The following is an 18,218-nucleotide window of genomic DNA, read 5'->3' as shown; positions in this document are numbered from 1 at the left end:
GTGTGCCACATTTTATTTTCAACGGCTATCCTTTCTTGACCTGGTGTTCAAAGGGCGGTTAAACGCAACGTTAACCGGCTGTTCTAAACCGAACTGGTTTGAGGGGAAACACGGTTTAAAAAAGTTTTATAAAAAAAAAACGAGAGGCTTTTAACCGTTTTAAAAAAGCGGTTAAACCGGTTTTTTTTTTTTTTTTTTTTATAAAACTTTTTTTTAAAATTTTGTCCTAAATTAAATTGTAAATATAAACAATACATTGGAAACTAAGAAAAAAAATTTGGGTTGGGATTTTAGATTGAGTGAATTAGGGATTTATTTTAGTTTAGGTTATTATTTATTTATTTAATATATATATATATATATTTGAAAAACCGGTTTAGAAAACTGGTTTTCGGTTAACCGTTTCTAATTTCTCCCAAACCGTTAACCGAACCGAAAATTCGGTTTTTTGAATTTTTTGAACCGTAACCTAACCGTTTTTTCGGTTAACCGGTTTTTCGGTTTGGTCAGCGGTTCGGTTCGGTTTTTTCATTTTTTTTTTGAACACCCCTACCTTTCCATGCCAGCTGAATTCTAAATCATTCACAACATAACTATTGTCTTGTGTTTTCATGCATGATTTGTCCTGAGATTCTTTTCTCATTGATTTAATTGGATCTTTTAATGCTCTAATAATTTAAGATTTTTAAGCTCTATAGTTTATAAAATTATTTTATTATATTATTACCCTTATAAGGGCGTTTATATCATTTAATGTTTTATTATAGAGATATATTAGATTAACGGAAAGAAATATCACTTTGAAGATTACTGAGAATGTTTAGAAAATGTGTTTGGTTGATTCAAATAAATTAGTGAATAATATGTTTGGTTGGGAGGATAAATGGGTGGGTATATTATATAGATTACTAAATTGCCCTCTTTAAATATTAATATAATAGTATTTTTTATTATTATTTTTTGAATAATTTCTTTTAACCCCCTACATTTGAAATTTTGCCAAAACACCTCAGCCATATAAAACTTTAATTTATAGCAAAATCACCCCCACCCACCCCAAGCCACCATCGCTGGCTGCCACCGGCAATCGATAGAATGGCGCATGACTAGCCGTATATGGCCGGCCGTGCACCGGCAAAGCCGAAAATGACCATGGATCACAAATCTATGGCCGGAAAACGGCCAGATCTATGGCCATTTCACGGCCATAGATTTGGCTGTGAAAAGGCCTGATCTTTGGCTGTGCCATTTTATGGCCAAAGATCTGTGGCCGTTTCATGGCCACATCTTTGGCCGTGAAACGACCATAGAAATGTCATATCTGACCCTTTTTTTATGATGGATCTGTGATTTATGGTTGAAAACGACCTTACCCGTGCATAACTGGCCAGATCCTGGCGGTTGTGCACCATTACGGCCACTGATGCCAACGGCCGACAGTGATCTTGGGTGGCTAGGGTTATTTTGTTAACTTTAAACTTTTTTGTGGCTGGGGTGTTTTAGCTAATTTTTCAAATGTAGGGGTGCTAGGTAATTGTTATTTGGTAGACATTTGAGGGCAATTGTGTCCGAAATGGTTTTTAGTTAAAGGCAAAATGGGAAGAAAAATCATATTACCTTGGTAATGTTTTAATAACACCCCCTAGTAAAGTAATAAGATTACCCTCCACATTAACAACAGTAACCACTATTTGCAATAAAAGATTACCGTAATATTTTATTACTTGCAAACCAAACACAGAAATTTTACAAAATAAACGAATATTACCCCCGTTATCTTATTTACCCCCGATCCAGACGGCCTTTATGTATTATATTATTATATCATTATCCTTGTGTACAGCTTTGATTTTATGTTGGCAAGGTCCTCTTTAGGACAGGTGGAAAGATCACAAAGCTTACTACAAAATTAAATCAGTTTATTGTATTAATGATCCATGTTCAAACGTTTCTTTTCAGTTTTTGTAACCATTATAGTCGGAGTTATGACAACCATTAAAGCTTGATGGGAGCTTTGGCTATAAATTGAAATTTTGGTCCCTAGGCTCACACGCTCAACTCAAACAAAATACAATATGTTTGAGAGCTTAGAAGAGTCAAAACGCGAGAGAAAACAGTGAGTGTGTGATTGAGAGCATCAATGGTTGGAGGTAAGTTTCTTGTATTATCTTTAGTTATTTTGATCCCTTTAGTTTGTCAATTTCGCATCTAGGATCAAAGATTATCCAACATTCGTACAAATGGGTATGGTTCTAAGACCCTTAAGGACAATAGTTGGTTTGACAAATTTGAAAAGGTAAAATCGCAACCACGATTGTTCTACTACACGTGTCATCGCATGAAAGTCTACAAGTATAAATTAAAAGAGTGAAGTGTAGACTGACTTGAGCTTTGGGGAGGACATACCAACAACCACCCTTACTGGCCCTTTACCAACTTTTTTTTTTTTGTAGACCTACCCAATATGCTCTATAAGAAAGGGGCCATAACCGTTAGACTTGGGCATTTGGGACTGGTCCCAAAAACCCGGCCCAAAAGACTGGTCCTATGACCAATCCTTGTAAGGCTTGGTCCTAGGAGGGCTTGGTCCTAGACCAGACCAAACCTATGGGAGGAGGGACCGGTCCCTTCATCGGGCCCTCCTCTAAGGCCCGAGCCTGGGACCAGTCCCACGCCTAGGCCCAAACCCATTTATTTAATTTCAAAACAGTCCTTTGTAAAATATCCAAAAACCCACTAACAATTTTGAAATTGACAAAAATATTAAGGGTTAAATTGATATTTTACAAAAAAAATTAATACAGCACATGATCGTTGGCTGCCAATGGTCATGTGCTTTTTTTTGGGGGGGAGGGGGCGAAGTCTCTCATTCTCTAAATCTCTCTACTCCAATCCAATTCTTATTCATATTGTCTTTAATTCAATTTATATTTATAATTTATTCATATTATTTATTTATATTATTCAATTTTTGCTATTTTTCAATATCATCTCTTATTCATATTATTATTTAATTTTTTTAATTTTAATTATTTATTATTTTATCATAAATTCATAATAGAAGGGCCAAATGAGTTCTACATTCCATCAATCGAAGAAATTGAAGGGTTCGATCCATTTTCACCATTTCCAGAGTAGGGTTGTCAATCGAGTCTAGCGACTCGCAAGCTGACTCAACTCGACTCGGTTAGAGCTCGACTCAACATTTGTCGAGTCAACTCAACTCAAACTCGAGTGCTAACACGAGTCGAGTTCGAACAAGGGGGGGCTCAATTTGTGGGCTCGCGAGCCTGGGGTGGCTTGCGAAAACATGGTTTTTATTTTAAGTTTTATAAACCTAGTGGGACTGAAAAGTTATACTGCATGGTAAAATATTTTTAAAAAATGACATTTACCTGCCTAATTGCGAAAGACTAAAACTCGATCTAAACCCAAATACACTATAAAGCCCCAAATTGAATTTCCTCCAATTCCCAAATCGATTAAGCCCTAACCCTAACCCTAAACCTAATTTCACAAATAACAAACCCTAAATCCCCAAATCACGACAGCCCTATATCCCGAATCTACCCTGTGCTTATCGACGTTGTCGTAGACGATCACCCTTGCCTTTTTTTGCCGTCACCAAAGAGATTGTAGAGGTGGAGAGGAATTGCGACTTTAGCAATTCACCTCCAAATCGTGAAACACAATCTTCTCTTTCAAATCAAGCACAAAATCAGCCATTTTAAGTCAGTATCTATCCAAACTCACCATTCAATCTTCATATTGTGGATGTTTATGCTCATTTCAGTCCATGTTGTCGTGAGAGAGAGTTTCAATCTTGATAGACCGAAACCCACATTCAATCTTCATATTGTGGATGTTTCTGCTCATTGTAGTAATCTTAAAGGCAAGGCGTAATTGCATAACCTGCATCAAACAATTGGCGGGGCCAAGTAACATCTTAAGGAAAGTGATAATTTATATGTATAGACCTTAGTTTAAGTTCCAATTTCACTTCTCTACACAATTTTCCCCACATATTTCCTAAGGAGATTCTTTATACTTTCCTGAAAAGACGAGGCTCTTGTTGTTCGCTCATCTCTCAGGGGTGGAATAAAAACACTAGGTATTACTATACATAAAACATTAGGATCCCAATTTTATATCTCCAAGCAATTGATTCGACATATTATTTTACTATCATCCTAAATGTTACCACAACAATTGTCACATGAGTTGAGATGCGAAGATGAAATCCCATATACATAACATTATTATTATTAATCTCATTATACCAAATGGTACTTCTCATATATCAAGGTTTTAAAAAAAATATTCTATATTTATTTTCTCTAGATTAAGAACTAGGGCTTTTTTTTTTAACAAACCACCCTTAGATTTTGTCATAATTACAGGCGGCGTTATTATTAACTAATAAGAGTTGTTAGTAGCATTTAATACTTTGCCGCCGTCAGGTCCTCCTTGTTCAAACACAAGTTTTTTACATGGATTTTGGGATGGTTGGTGGTTCAAACTCAATTGGTTTTGTATCTCTTGTAACAAATAACAAGTCTACTCTAGGGTTGGTCGTATTTTAGAATAAGTTTAACCATGTGAAAAGCTAGACCTGGGCATTTGGGACTGGTCCCAAAAGCCCAGCCCAAAGGACTGGTCCTAGGATCAGTCCTTGTAAGGACCAGTCCTAAAAGGGCTTGGTCCCAAACCGGACCAAGCCTATAGGAGGAGGGACTAGTCCCTTGATTGGGCCCTCCTCCAAGGTCGAGGCCTAGGACCGGTCCAGGCTTGGGCCCAAACTCTTTTGCTTAATTTCAAAAAAGTTTTCTATAAAATATCCAAAAAACCTCTAAAAATTTGAAATAGACAAAATATTAAGGGTTAAATTGATATTTTACGAAATTAAAAAAAAAAAATAATACAGCACATGACCGTTGGTAGCCAAAGGTCTTTTTTTTTTTTTTCATTTTCCCCCCAATCCTACACTATAAATAATCCCCCACACTTCCAATTTTTTTCACACCAACTGTCTATCTCTCTACTCCAATCCAATTCTCATTCCTATTTTCTTCAATTCAATTTATATTTATATTTATAATTTATTCATATAATTTATTTATTTATATTTTTCTATTTTTCAATATCATCTCTTATTCATATTATTATTTAATTTTTTTCATTTTAATTACTTATTATTTTATCATAAATTTATAATGGAATGGTCAAATGAGATCTACGTTTCATCAACCTAAGAAATGGAAGGGTTTGATCAATTTTCACTCTTTTCAGAGGCAGCAACTACAATTCAACGACAACAACCACATTCAGCCAGGACGTGGTGTAACCAAACACAAGCGAGCTACGACTCCACGACCCAACCCCCCCAACCGTCAAAGAGGGTCGTGTCCGATGTATGGCGACATTTCACCAAATCAAAATGGGCAAAAGCGAATGGGGAGGGGGAAGAATCGTGTGGGGTATGTAATTTATATGGAACTGTTATCGGCGTTGAGAATGGGACTCCGACAATACAACAACACTTGGAGAAGAAGCACCCCAAAATAATGCATATGTCTGGTTCATCTTCAACCGGACCAGGTAGGCAAATTCAAACTCAATTTAATTTTAATCCATAATCCTCGACTCTGTCAACATGGCAATACAATGCACTCCAAGCACAAGAGGAAATAGTAAAATACATAGTTACTACGGACTCTGCCCTTTCTTTATCTAAAAATCCTTTTTTTATTCACTTGATTAAAACTGCATTTTGTCTAACATATACCCCTGTTAGTAGAAGTACAAGTTGAAGAGACATATTAAAACTTTATAACCAAATAAATATTTAACTTAAAAACAAATTTCAAAATTTTAGAATATATCTATTGCACTTACTTCAAACATATGGGCTTGTAGATCAAAAACATATTTTTTAACTGTCACAATACATTACTTAGATCATGGTTGGGGTTTACAACAAAAATTGATAGGTTTTAGACCATTATATACTGCACATAATGCTGACACTATTTATTTTACAATACTTGAAGTTTTCTAAATTTAGATATAATGACATCTTAATGGAAATTGTTTCAAAGATGGAAAAAATACGAGAAATATTGGTTAGATATTCCATTCTTATATGGATTAGGCCTTGTTGTAGATCTTAGGTTTAAATTACATGTAGTTAATTGTATAATTACTGAGATAGCCCAGCATTTAGAACATGATTATACGTATTATTTGATTAACTTCAAGCAAAAATTGGAAAGCTTTTTTCTTTTATATCAGAGCAGGTATAATGGAACTAGAACGTCCAGTAGAGACGACCAACAGGACCCTAATGAAGACAACTATCAAGAATCGAGCATGTGGACGTATATGGAACATAGCAGCAAAAGTAGCAGCCCCAACTCGTACATACATGGACCAAATGAGCTGAATCGTTACCTACAAATGGACATGTCCTACATGATGAAGAAGGAGAAATGTGAGATGGATGTGCTTCAATGGTGGAAATAACATCAAAGTCGATTCCCCATTGTAGCCCAAATGGCACGTGACATTTTATCTGTGCTGGTTTCTATAATTGCATCCGAGTCAACATTCTCAACGAGTGGCCGGATTGTTGAATACAAAAGATGTTTTTAACCAATGAGATGATTGAAGTGATAATGTATTTACGGGATTGGACTCATGCAGAGAGAAGACTACAGCAGCACCCTGAAGATCCCGAACTACTCGAACTCTTCAAGAACACATATTTGAACGATGTAAATATTGTTGACAATGAATAATTTAATAAAAACAAATTTATTTAATTGTTTATTTGTGAAGTGTAATTGTGTGAATATTACATTTATGTTAAAATTAATTAATTAAATTATCTCTTTAAATTTTAAATTTAAATCCCCATATTTATAAATAATTATTAATTATAATTAACCATTAATTTATTTATTATATTATTATTTTTTAAAATTAATTGAAAATTTACTAATCTCTTGGGGGTGGAAACCCCTAAAATTTCTCATGGGCCTAAGACTAGTCCCAAGCCCATGAGTGACTGGTCCCAATCGGGCCCAATTGGGACTGATCCCTACCCAAGTCTATAAAAGCTATGGAGCCGGGGTTGTTTGGACTGTATTTTTGGTTGGTTGCTCTAAATTTGTTTTGTGGATGGCTAGACTAAAGTACCAAAAATGTATCACACAACTTTTCAACATTTTATCCAACTCATATAATTTTCATATATTATACCAAACACATTCTTATAATCCTATCTTATTTGATTTAATCCAACTCAACTCAATTTAAAATAGTTTTTTTGGAATAACATATTTCAAATAATCTACCAAACAAACCCTACACTTATGATGATCGAAAACCGTGAATATTGTCAACAGGAAGTTTTAACGAGGTATACAGTCAGCTCTTTGTTGCTTCCTTCCATACAAAGCTATGCATAGATTTCTACAGGCAACCTTCAATTACAACGAAAAAAAGGCATATAAACAAACGAACGAAATGAAATTATTAATCACAACCAATTCGGCTCGATATGTACAATGAAGACAACTCAAGAATAGTCTAACAATGCAAATTTCACATGCAAACCAATTTTACCACCATCAGTCACAAGCTTGGCAGCCGTCACCAACCAATGTCCTGGAGAATCATGGGGACCGCGCACAACTTCGGTAGTCTCCACATATTTAAGTACCTTTCCAGAGCAAGCCCGAGTTGGCGGACCATCCGGAAAGACACCAGAGTTAAGTACAGCTGGAGCTTGCTTTTGAGGACCTGTGATGCTCCGTTGGGTAAACGTGAATGTTGTACTCAGATTCGTAAGGAAACTAGATTTCTGAGAATTTCTTGGGGCAGCAGCCCACTCTGTCTTTCGGATCATGCAATTGGGTAAGTAGGTGAAGAGAAGACGAAGATGCAGCACTGTCTTCGGCCACTTTCCCTTGCTCAAGAGCTGTGCACCGGTTACAATGAAAACACCGGAGGACTCCCCATGCAACCAACTGGGATCATGTTTAACAACTGATGTGCATACATTGGAGTATCTCTTCCATTTGACTGGTTCTAAAAATTGGTCACTAAACCTGTAGTCATCAGAACCACGCCATTGAAATGGCCTGGGGTCGTTAGCTGATGATAAGGTCATAATATTCGGAAGGCTTGAGAGATGCTGTGCATGCAATGCCAGCCGGTCACATTTCTTTCCTTCCAAGTATAATCGTAGGCCTACAACTGGTTTTTGATCACTTGACACCTGAAATGGCATGGGAAAGAGAATTTAGAGTACAAAATCAATAACTGCAGTTCTATAATTCATTAAACCTTTGAGATGAACCACTAGTTGAGTAACAATGTCAACTAAGATTGATGAACTCTGATAAAACCAAGCTACACTTGTCACTAGTGACATTTAAAAACAATTTCAATTCAACATGCCAAAACAAAACATAGATATAGTGGCTCTCTATGCATATGCACCATATATATCCTAATATGTTTGCATACATACTAAAAATATCTTTCTAAAACGTAATTCAAAGCATGTTTATCAATTTTACAAGGCTAGAACTATATCGAACCAGAAAGTTCTTGAGATGTAAACAATAGGATTGTCCAAGTGCTTTTAAGTGTCAGACTTGTAATATGGGGTCCTTTGCTTCAAATGTGAAACTGTCAGTGGGAAGATAAGGAAATAAGCTCAGGCTAAGGGGCTATAAGTTAACGAGATAACATGGGAGAAGGGCTGGAAGGGATATCATTTGTACATAGAAAATATGTCATGAATGTAAAGATTAGACTCCAATCCAACCATCGCATAAACTAATTACATGGCACTCCTTCTGATCCATGGGATTGTGCCTTACTTACACTGCTGTAGTTATCAAAATGTGGATCTCACCATCAAAAATTTACATTTTATGTTCAATCAAATGGGATGGTATTTACCAAGTTTTACTAGAGAGCTTATTAGGAATATTGCAATAAGTTACATGAACCTCATCAAGTTTGATAGAGAGAACAAAATTTAACACCAGAAATAGACTGGATAGGAAACAGTGCGCCACCCCCACCACCCGTATCCCAATAAATGTCTTAAAACATTTGAAAAAGTATTAGTAACAGTTAGTTCCTGTAAATGCTTGGATTATTAGTATTATTTTATCTATATCATACATATCATATTAACCTAATCCATATTAATCCTAATGCAAAATGCTTCTCCGTTTAAACTTTTACATATTAACCAAAGGAGACAATATTAATGCAATGCCCAGCCAAACTCAAGGGACCAAAAAGTGCAGCCTACCCCTTTATGGAGCTTTAGGATGTGAGGCCTTTTATCCAGACATGGAAAGGAGACCACTATTGATATTTTACATTCAGTCTTAACAGTTTTCAAGTTTATTTCAGACATAGGGTCCTGTGGGATAGGTAACATTTAATCTTAAGTTTTAGTTCAGATACACTACTGATTTAGTAATTGTCAATATTGGTATAAAATACAATTTTGACAGAGGTACTATAGAAAATGCAAGCTTATTTCATATGTAAACTCTTAAACTCAGCATTATTAAGATTGTCATTGAACTTCAAACACTTTTAGCTTTAAGAATATCTAATTCCCAAACAAGAAAATGAAGACTTCATTATCCTGAACAGAAATCTGTAGTTATGCAAAACTGAGCTAACAACTGAATATTATAACTTTGTTCAATATCTAGTACCTGTGTAGAGATGACATGGATCTTAGGACCCATGAAACTAAATTGCAAAGAAGGACAAGAATCTTTTTTTCTTTGATGGCGAAGAGGCAGCTCACAGAACATAGGTGCCCATTGCCTTGGAACTTGAAACTCCAAGAAGTACTGTAAATCCTCTGGAGCAGGCTTGTCTAGGAAGAGAAAAAGTTAATGAAAAAATTAACACTGTTAGAATATGTAAAACTCAGGAAAAAAAATAACAAATAAATGCAGCAATGACCTAGGAAAGAAAGACTATATCATAATAAGGGAAACAGACAAATATGTCTACTTTCTGTTTTTCCAGTACATAGATTTTGAGTTACCTTAAATGTTATCTTTAAAAGATAAAGAAATAGAACCAGTGCAGATGCAATTTTTTACTTCTCGTATTGAAACCCTAAAAACATATTACAATCTTGTCCTTAATCTTCCTGTGTATCTATGGGTGTGTTTGTTTGTGTATTCATGTGGGGGTCTGCACTCACAGAAACTAGTTAACATACAATTATAAACCATCTAAACTGTGCTACTTCAAAAATGGCAGAGGCTGAGCAATGGACCAGGGTCAGTAAATGTATGATTAATTCCCAATTTGTCAAATGGCATTGAAATACTTACAACGCAAATACAAGTTAATTGCATGACTAAGATAGCCGCTGCCGGGAATCCCAGTAAGAAGAGAAGTAATAGGCACAAACTTGAAGAGAATCCCTTCTGGTTTAGAAGGAACTGTTTGGAGCCAACTGGAGTGGCTGTGCAAGAACACATCTCCTCCTCTTTTAGAACAAATGATAGTGAGTCCCTGGTCCAAATAAAAGATAAGAGGAGAATAATAAAGATCCACAGCCTCTAACATGATTAATAGCAAATAGATGTGCTCTCAAACAGTTCTTGACTTACATCTTTGCTTGATGTCTCTGTAATACTGGTCAACTGCATGGTGTTTGACTTCAGAATACGATTAAAAACCTCGGGAACCTATACAAATACTAGACTTTATCAAATCATATACATGGATCAAAAATGAAATTAAATTATAAATGCAGCACAAATACCTTTTGCTTGCCATCTCTTGTTTTCCCTTGTAGTAGAGAGGGGCTTTTTCCGTCTGAAAATAGATAATCGCCAAGGTCCTCTAAGTGTCTTCTGAGGTCTGCAGGCAGAATAGGTGAAGAAGGTTTCTGTCTAACACAAATTAAATCCAGGCCTCCAACAGCCATCCCTACTATTATGTGCGTCCCATATGTCTGGATAAACCTGCCTAATAATATTGATTAGCATCAAAATACATAAAAAGCCATGGTAATATAAGATCAAGGACAGTCAATCGAAAATTCAATATAATAGATGAAGAACTAGGACATGCAACACACACACACACTCATGCGTTCATTGTGTGTGTGTGTATATATATATATATATATATATATATATATATATGAAGTGAAGCAAAAAGAATTCCAAAGAAAGTGCTATTAATAGGTTTCCTATCCAAAATGTTGTAGCACATGGCTATGACAACAAAAATCACTTCCTCAATTTTATCTTAATGGATGATTAAAATTTGGTAACAAAATTCAATTTATAATTCTCAAACATCAATATTCACTATTCCTCGAGACCTAGTTAAAAAAAACATTTCATATAGTATATAATTAATCAAAAATTTCTTGAATCACATATTAAATAGCTGCTTTAGGAGCTATATCTAGGTCTTGTAATGGTATATTTAAAGGCAGTTTTCCTATGAAGTTAAGCTCAACTCCTTTTTATTCTGAACTCATGGCAATCATTAAAGTGGTCAGCATTATTATGAATATGAAAGCTCAATTTTTGTAAACCATTTAATAGAAAATGGATGTTCCTTTAAGAGTATATGAAAGGTCTTCAACGTAAGACCTGTGACTCTTATCTTCTACTGCCACCTACTTGACATTATCAATCACTATACTGACAAAGTTCTTTGCCATCTCAAAACCTTCTATTACCTGCTATGGAATTTTCAAACGTATAAAATTCACCTTGTACTATCATTAGAACTTTGCAGATTCAAGTAGATAAGAGCAATCTTCACTTAATATGACACGAATTCAATAAGTATGAATATGAACCTTGCATAGAATATAAGACAAGGAAAAAAAGATGCTGCTACAACAGGATATGCATAAATCTTTTCAATTGAGGTGAAACATCCATGTGGAGAAAGACCTTTTCTTCCAGGAATATAAGAATAATCTTGAACAAAGCCCTACCCTTGTCAATATATTAACCATTCAGAATTGATGCTCCTACTTGGAACTTCTGAATTAGGATATGATCCATATAACAAGGTTAGAATCATAAACTAGGGATATGGAGATTTCATTTACAGATCTCAAAAAATTTGAAAGCTGCAGAATTAGGGAATAGTTTACAGATTTTCGAGTTTCAGATGTGTACTAACAATATAAGATATTTATACCCCTGGATATGTAGAAGTATTAAACAAAAGTATCTAAAGTTCATAATTTTTTTTCTTTTAATTTTTTTTCCTATTTTTAATAAATCAAGAAGAGTATTGGATACTTCTTGAAACCTTATAATGTGTATCACACACTTGCTAAACTTCAGCTACAGCAACTTTTAGCATTTGTTAGGAATGCAATTGTAAGATAAACTTATGAAAGGGTGTATGATGTATCTTTTGATATGCAATTCAGAATGTATTTGTAACTAAACAATGATAGGCTGCATCATATAATCTTTAACAGCAAAATATTTAACATAAATGTATAAAACAAATCATTACTTGGTTGTCCATAATACATTTTCAAGAATTGACATATTGGAGTGCATATTTGAATCTTAACCATATTCATATCCATTTCACTTTTATAGACTACAAGCTTGATCTGGAATCATTAAAACACAGTCAAATATTNGTATACTTCATTAACAACTACGACATGGTCATATGTGCTGCCCACAGTTCAGTCGTTATGTTATCCCGTATAGTCGTCATGTTGTCTATAATACTTTGCTGCGGTTTACTCGGTCCTTCTCCATTTCTGCCATCTTTTGCCCCGTTTTAGTGATCACAATATACTTGCTCATTACTTGTATTTTCAGTATACAGTTAAAAGATAGGGTCTTCCATATTATACATTCTAATAAAATTATGAAGTACACAACATGCCATAACAATCTTCCCTTGTTTGTCCAACGGGTAATTGTTCATTCCATTCAGAATACAGAACCATCTGTTTAAAACACCAAAGGTTCTCTCGACAACATTGCGGATTGAAGCATGTCTATTTGGATAACCCGCATCAACCAAATAGTATTTCTCTGTAATAAAAGTGCTCATGTTATTTGAATTCCAGGGCCTCAACAGTGGAGCAAATACGTTATAATATGTCAAGAAAATACTTATACCTGGTGGAGGATGTGGGAATCCAGAATTAAGATCATCAAGAATTGAATTTAAAACTCTTGAATCATGCGCAAATCCTTCACATCCAGTAACGGCATAAGTGAACATCATTCTAAAGTCACATACAACCATTACATTCTGTGACAACGTTCCTTTGCGATTCCGGTACCTATCACCAAATTCATGTGGAATCGAAGCGTATACATGTGTGCCATCAATGGCTCCAATACAATCCTATCATCAAAATTGAATTTTAATCATATTAACCGACTATCAACATTAATAACACAATGAACTTAACTATCCACTAATAGAAAACATAATGAAGAAGTACCTTAAAGAAAAGGTAATATTTTCGGTTGGTTGATATTTCTCATGGAACATCACTGAAGTTAGGTGGCCTAATAAACTTTATCTTCAACTCACATGTCGCCTCGCAAACTTGGCCAACATATCTAGAGACCGTGTCACCCGAATGTTGGAAATCCTCCATCATCGTTCTGATTGTCTCATTTTTACCAACGATTGTTAGAAATATCATAACTTGTTCTTCTAAACACGTCCTCCTAGTTGGTCACAATTTCCCTTACTGTGCCAAAATGTAACATAAGTATGTAAAACAGTCTTTATCCATGCGGCACTTGTCAAAGATCCTGTCATCATGACCATTGAGTACTCCCAACATATACTCATGACCAATTAATATGGATGTATGTCGTAGTTGAAGCCCAGTTGTTTCTAACGTGGCATGCACACCACAAAGTGCAATGGTTATATCTGTCAGTATTCTTCTTCCTCATCTTTAGAACGTCGTCTTCTTCCTATACGGCTAGATGATGTCATTTAAACCTGCACATTTGCAAAACATTGATCAACAATTAACAGTTGTTGTACTACTTAGCAAAATATAACAGTCAATATTTAATTCTAATGACAATCCAAAACTCATATGAAACATGCAATCTCACATAAAACAATAGCACAATGAATAAGTTCAATCAGGTAGCAAACATTTGGGGACATTTTCAAATCAAAGTGCTTAACAGAAGTTTGGTTTAGCCATAAAAGGACAAGTACCCACTGGCGCATACAAAAGTGTTGGCAAACACTTAGGATATACAGTGTCATCTACAAATTGCGAAAGTCGTTATAAATCCAATTAGCATTTTCTTCGGGCGGGAGTTTCATGAAAACCTCCCGCCACCCTAGATTTTGATATAAGTACTTGACAATCAGCATGTAAAACTCTGTGGGCACTTGCATGGCTGTCAAGATGTCAATACAATTGCTCATGGAAAACAGATCAGATGGAGCACTAGTGTTCTCTTTATCCCCCTCATCTCCATTGCAATTGCTAGCCCTCGATCCCATACTCCGCCTCTCCACAAGCATGTCCGTCAATCTGCCAATGACATCCACAAGTGCCTGTCCTGGGCCACTTCTGTTCCTCCTATTTCTCGATCTTGCATGACCAGATGTGTTTGCCCGTTTTTTCCCCGTCGTCCGATCTAGATCAGGTTCAAAGTCACTATCATCAATGTCAACCATGCCCTGATTGGAAGAAGTGAAAGTATCCACCGGTTGAGCTGTAGATGTGTACGCATATCTCCCAATGGCAGTTTGCTTCTCAAATATGATTTCATAAAGCTCCTTGTGAGGAAGTCCCTTGTGGTAGAATTGTTGCGCCTGTGGGTTTTGCTGGTAATGCAAAATAATATTATATTAATATTTGGCAGTCTCAAAAAAAAAATTGCCTCCAAATACGATGTCATTGATTAATATTAGTTAAAAAAGTTAAAAATTTACCTTGATATATTCTTGCCAAACCTGTACGGGACACATTGGACTTTGCGACTCATGATCCCACCCAAAGCCCGTGTGTTGCAGCAATTTTTGCCATGCTTGATATACTTTTCACGGGCGAAAGTACTTAGAGGTTATTTGTGTCATGTTGAGTCTCCTCCCAGCCAATGATGATAAGTCATCCAACATTTCCTTGTAATCTACTATTTTTATTGAAGTACCATGCGAAGTTTTTGCCCGCTCAGACAACAGGATCAGAAATTTGTGGGTCATCTCAGCGGACCAGTTCACAGTATCACTCATCTAAAGACAGTACAGTGAGAACGACAACCAAGATTAGGACACCATACCAATCACCAAACACATTACAAACACACATACGCACATTTAAATGTAATAAAGTAAACACGGATAAACCTTTACCTCGTTCGATCCGACACTGCTTGAAGTCGTCAATGCAGGGGAAAATATAGGCAATGTTGACCAACAGGGTGTATGACAAACTCCAAGTCTGGAAAAACGTTGAAACTTTTGCCTCTGCTGCAAGCAGTAATCAATCCTGCGACGTCGGGACATTATATTGACATCTGTGCATATGATCGTAATTAGTTCTTATGATCAAATAACGATGCCGAATCTACAAAACAAATATATCATTTAGTGAAATCCCAAAAAAATATTTCCAATAATCCAACAATTTTTTACTCCCAAAATTCATCCATTACCGAGATGTTCTTTTTAAAATTTGTCCGTTTCACGAGTTACATATTTCCCTGTAAAGATTTAAATGTTAAATATAATACCGTTACAGATTGAAATGTTAAATATAATACCGTCAAATAAATAAATTTTTTTGAATTTTTTTTAACTTTATATATTTACATGTATATTATATATTGACTTGTATATTAATGCAAATAGGAATTAGAAAATGCCATTACATTTGCCGAAACCTTGGGTGGTTCATAGACGATCGTGGGAGTGGGCGAGCGTTGCAAGACAACGATAGGTGTGGCAGATCGGCGACGATCGTCTTTGGTTCGTGGCATATCGGCGATGATGGGGCCTCTTCATGGTAGATCGGCAACGATGGGCCTTCTTTGTGGCAGATCGACGACGACGGGGCTTCTTCCTAGCAAATCGACAACGATGGGGCTTCTTCTTGGCAGATTGACGACAATGGGGCTTCTTCGTGGCAGATCGACGACGATGGGGCTTCTTCGTGGTAGATCAATAACGACAGTGGTTTGTGGCCTTGCAAGACGACGATGGTAGTGGTTCGTCGCAAATCCTGATCGATGGTGGTGGTTCTAAGGTGTCAGACAATGAACGATGGACGATGGACGATGGTTTTGTGATGATGGTGGCATTTTGTGATGATGGTTTTGTTTTGTGATGATTATTTTGCTTTGTGACGATGGTGGCAGTGGATGATGGTTTGTGACGGTCGGTTTGTGTTGTGATGATGGCGACAGATGGTGATGGGTGGTGGCGGTGGGTTTGTTTTGCGATGATGGTGGAAGATGGTGATGGGTGGTGGCGGTGCGTTTCTGTTGTGATGATGGTGGAAGATCGATTGGGTGGTGCTGTGGGGTTGTTTTCTGATTCAGGTGGAAGGTCATTTGGACAATGTGCGGTGGGTTTGTTTTGTATTTGCAGGTGGAAGATCGTTTGGAGAACAATTTGTTGGAAGGGTAGGAAGCTGGTTTGTGACGATGGTGAAGAAGTGAAGTAGTGAACCAGAAAAAAAGAGAAAGTGAAATAAAAGAAGACAACACTGCAAACTATGTCTTCAACAGTCAAAAAATTGTCAGAATAGTATTTTCAAGATTCTATTATCTGAATAATAAACCAAACATTACTTTGAAAATTGGGTTTAGGGTAGGGTAGCAAATAACAATCCAAACGGACCCTAAAAGTTCAGAAAAACAGTTACAATAAAACTTCCTTATCAAGATTCCTTAGTTTCTAGTATCAACATCTCTATGTTATTGAATTAGGAAAGATATATAAACAGTTCATAATTAGGTCACATAATCTCAATCCTATACGGTGATGTACAGAAAGAACATTTAGCAGCCAAAGACTATCTTACTTGTTCGACCGGAATAACGACTAAAAGGTCAACCAGGAAGATGAGTATCGAACATTTCCTTGCGTTTTTGTGTAAATCAATATGCAGTTGGAAAATCACAAAGACCATATACCATAAATCCAATAGTATTTGGTCAACAACATCCACAGTTCTAATATCCTTGTTCAATTCAAGGCACTTTTTATTATCATTCACCACCAGCATGTGTAAGTAATTAGAACCCGAATAATTTACCAGGCTGCAGACGAACAAAAAATACCACTCCGCCCAAAGCGGCTATCGCTGAAAGATTTCCTTCGAATGAAGCAAGAATTTAGCAAGCTTCCCATCATTAGAATTTGGTAATTCTCTATTTCTTCTAATCCCTTAAATTTCAAAACCAGAACATGGACCTCTTTGGATACTTCTAGAAAATGAATTTGTTCCATCTCCAGTTTCCTTGGAAAGTTGCTCTGCTATTGATTATTTTGAAACTTTTTCCCCTGTTGCTAAACTCACTACTGTCAGATTACTTTTAACATTAGCTGCTGCTAATCAGTGACATCTTAAGCAACTCGATGTTAAGAATGTTTTTCTGCATGATGAACTCACTGAAGAAGCATACATGGCTCTGCCTCCAGGTTTCACTTCCTCTTATTATACTCAAGTGTGTAAGCTTCAAAAGTCCCTTTACGGTCTTAAACAGGCTAGTCGCCAATGGTTTTTCAAATTAGCATCTGCCTTGCTTTCTTTGGGATATCTTCAGTCTAATTCTGATCACTCATTATTTGTTAAACATGCAGCGGATTCCATTACTGTTATCTTAGTGTATGTTGATGATTTAATTCTTACTGGAACTGATTTGGTGGAAATTGATTTTGTAAGGCTTATCTTCATAATACTTTCAAGATTAAAGATTTGGGGGATTGAAAGTTCTTCTTGGGTTTTGAAGTGGTCAGCACACACAAGGGCATTGCTTTATGTCAACGTAAGTATGCACTTGATATCTTATCCGATTCTGGTTTCCTTGGTTCCAACCCTGCCAAGACTCCTATGGACTCTTCTTTGAAGCTTAGCAAAGACCATGGGGATCCTCTTCCTGATAATTCTTCTTATAGGCGATTGATTGGACGATTTCTTTACTTAACTATCACTCGTC

General features: G+C 36.1%; 1 protein-coding gene across 1 annotated transcript; it reads right to left on the bottom strand.

The window, feature by feature from the left end:
• Positions 1-7,511: 7,511 nt before the first annotated feature.
• LOC116115865 (MACPF domain-containing protein At1g14780-like) lies at positions 7,512-11,053 on the bottom strand. The gene is made up of 5 exons (XM_031401993.1): positions 10,826-11,053; positions 10,671-10,748; positions 10,389-10,572; positions 9,753-9,919; positions 7,512-8,281 (listed from the first exon to the last, which is right to left on the bottom strand). The coding sequence occupies exons 1-5, from the start codon at positions 10,988-10,990 to the stop codon at positions 7,580-7,582; spliced, it is 1,296 nt and encodes a 431-aa protein (XP_031257853.1). The 5' UTR covers positions 10,991-11,053; the 3' UTR covers positions 7,512-7,579.
• Positions 11,054-18,218: the final 7,165 nt, after the last annotated feature.

Source organism: Pistacia vera, unplaced genomic scaffold (genome assembly GCF_008641045.1).
Source record: "Pistacia vera cultivar Batoury unplaced genomic scaffold, PisVer_v2 Contig754, whole genome shotgun sequence".
NCBI classification, from domain to species: Eukaryota; Viridiplantae; Streptophyta; class Magnoliopsida; order Sapindales; family Anacardiaceae; genus Pistacia; species Pistacia vera.
The sequence above is the reverse complement of the archived record's forward strand: the minus strand, read 5'-3'. Positions and strand labels throughout refer to the sequence as shown.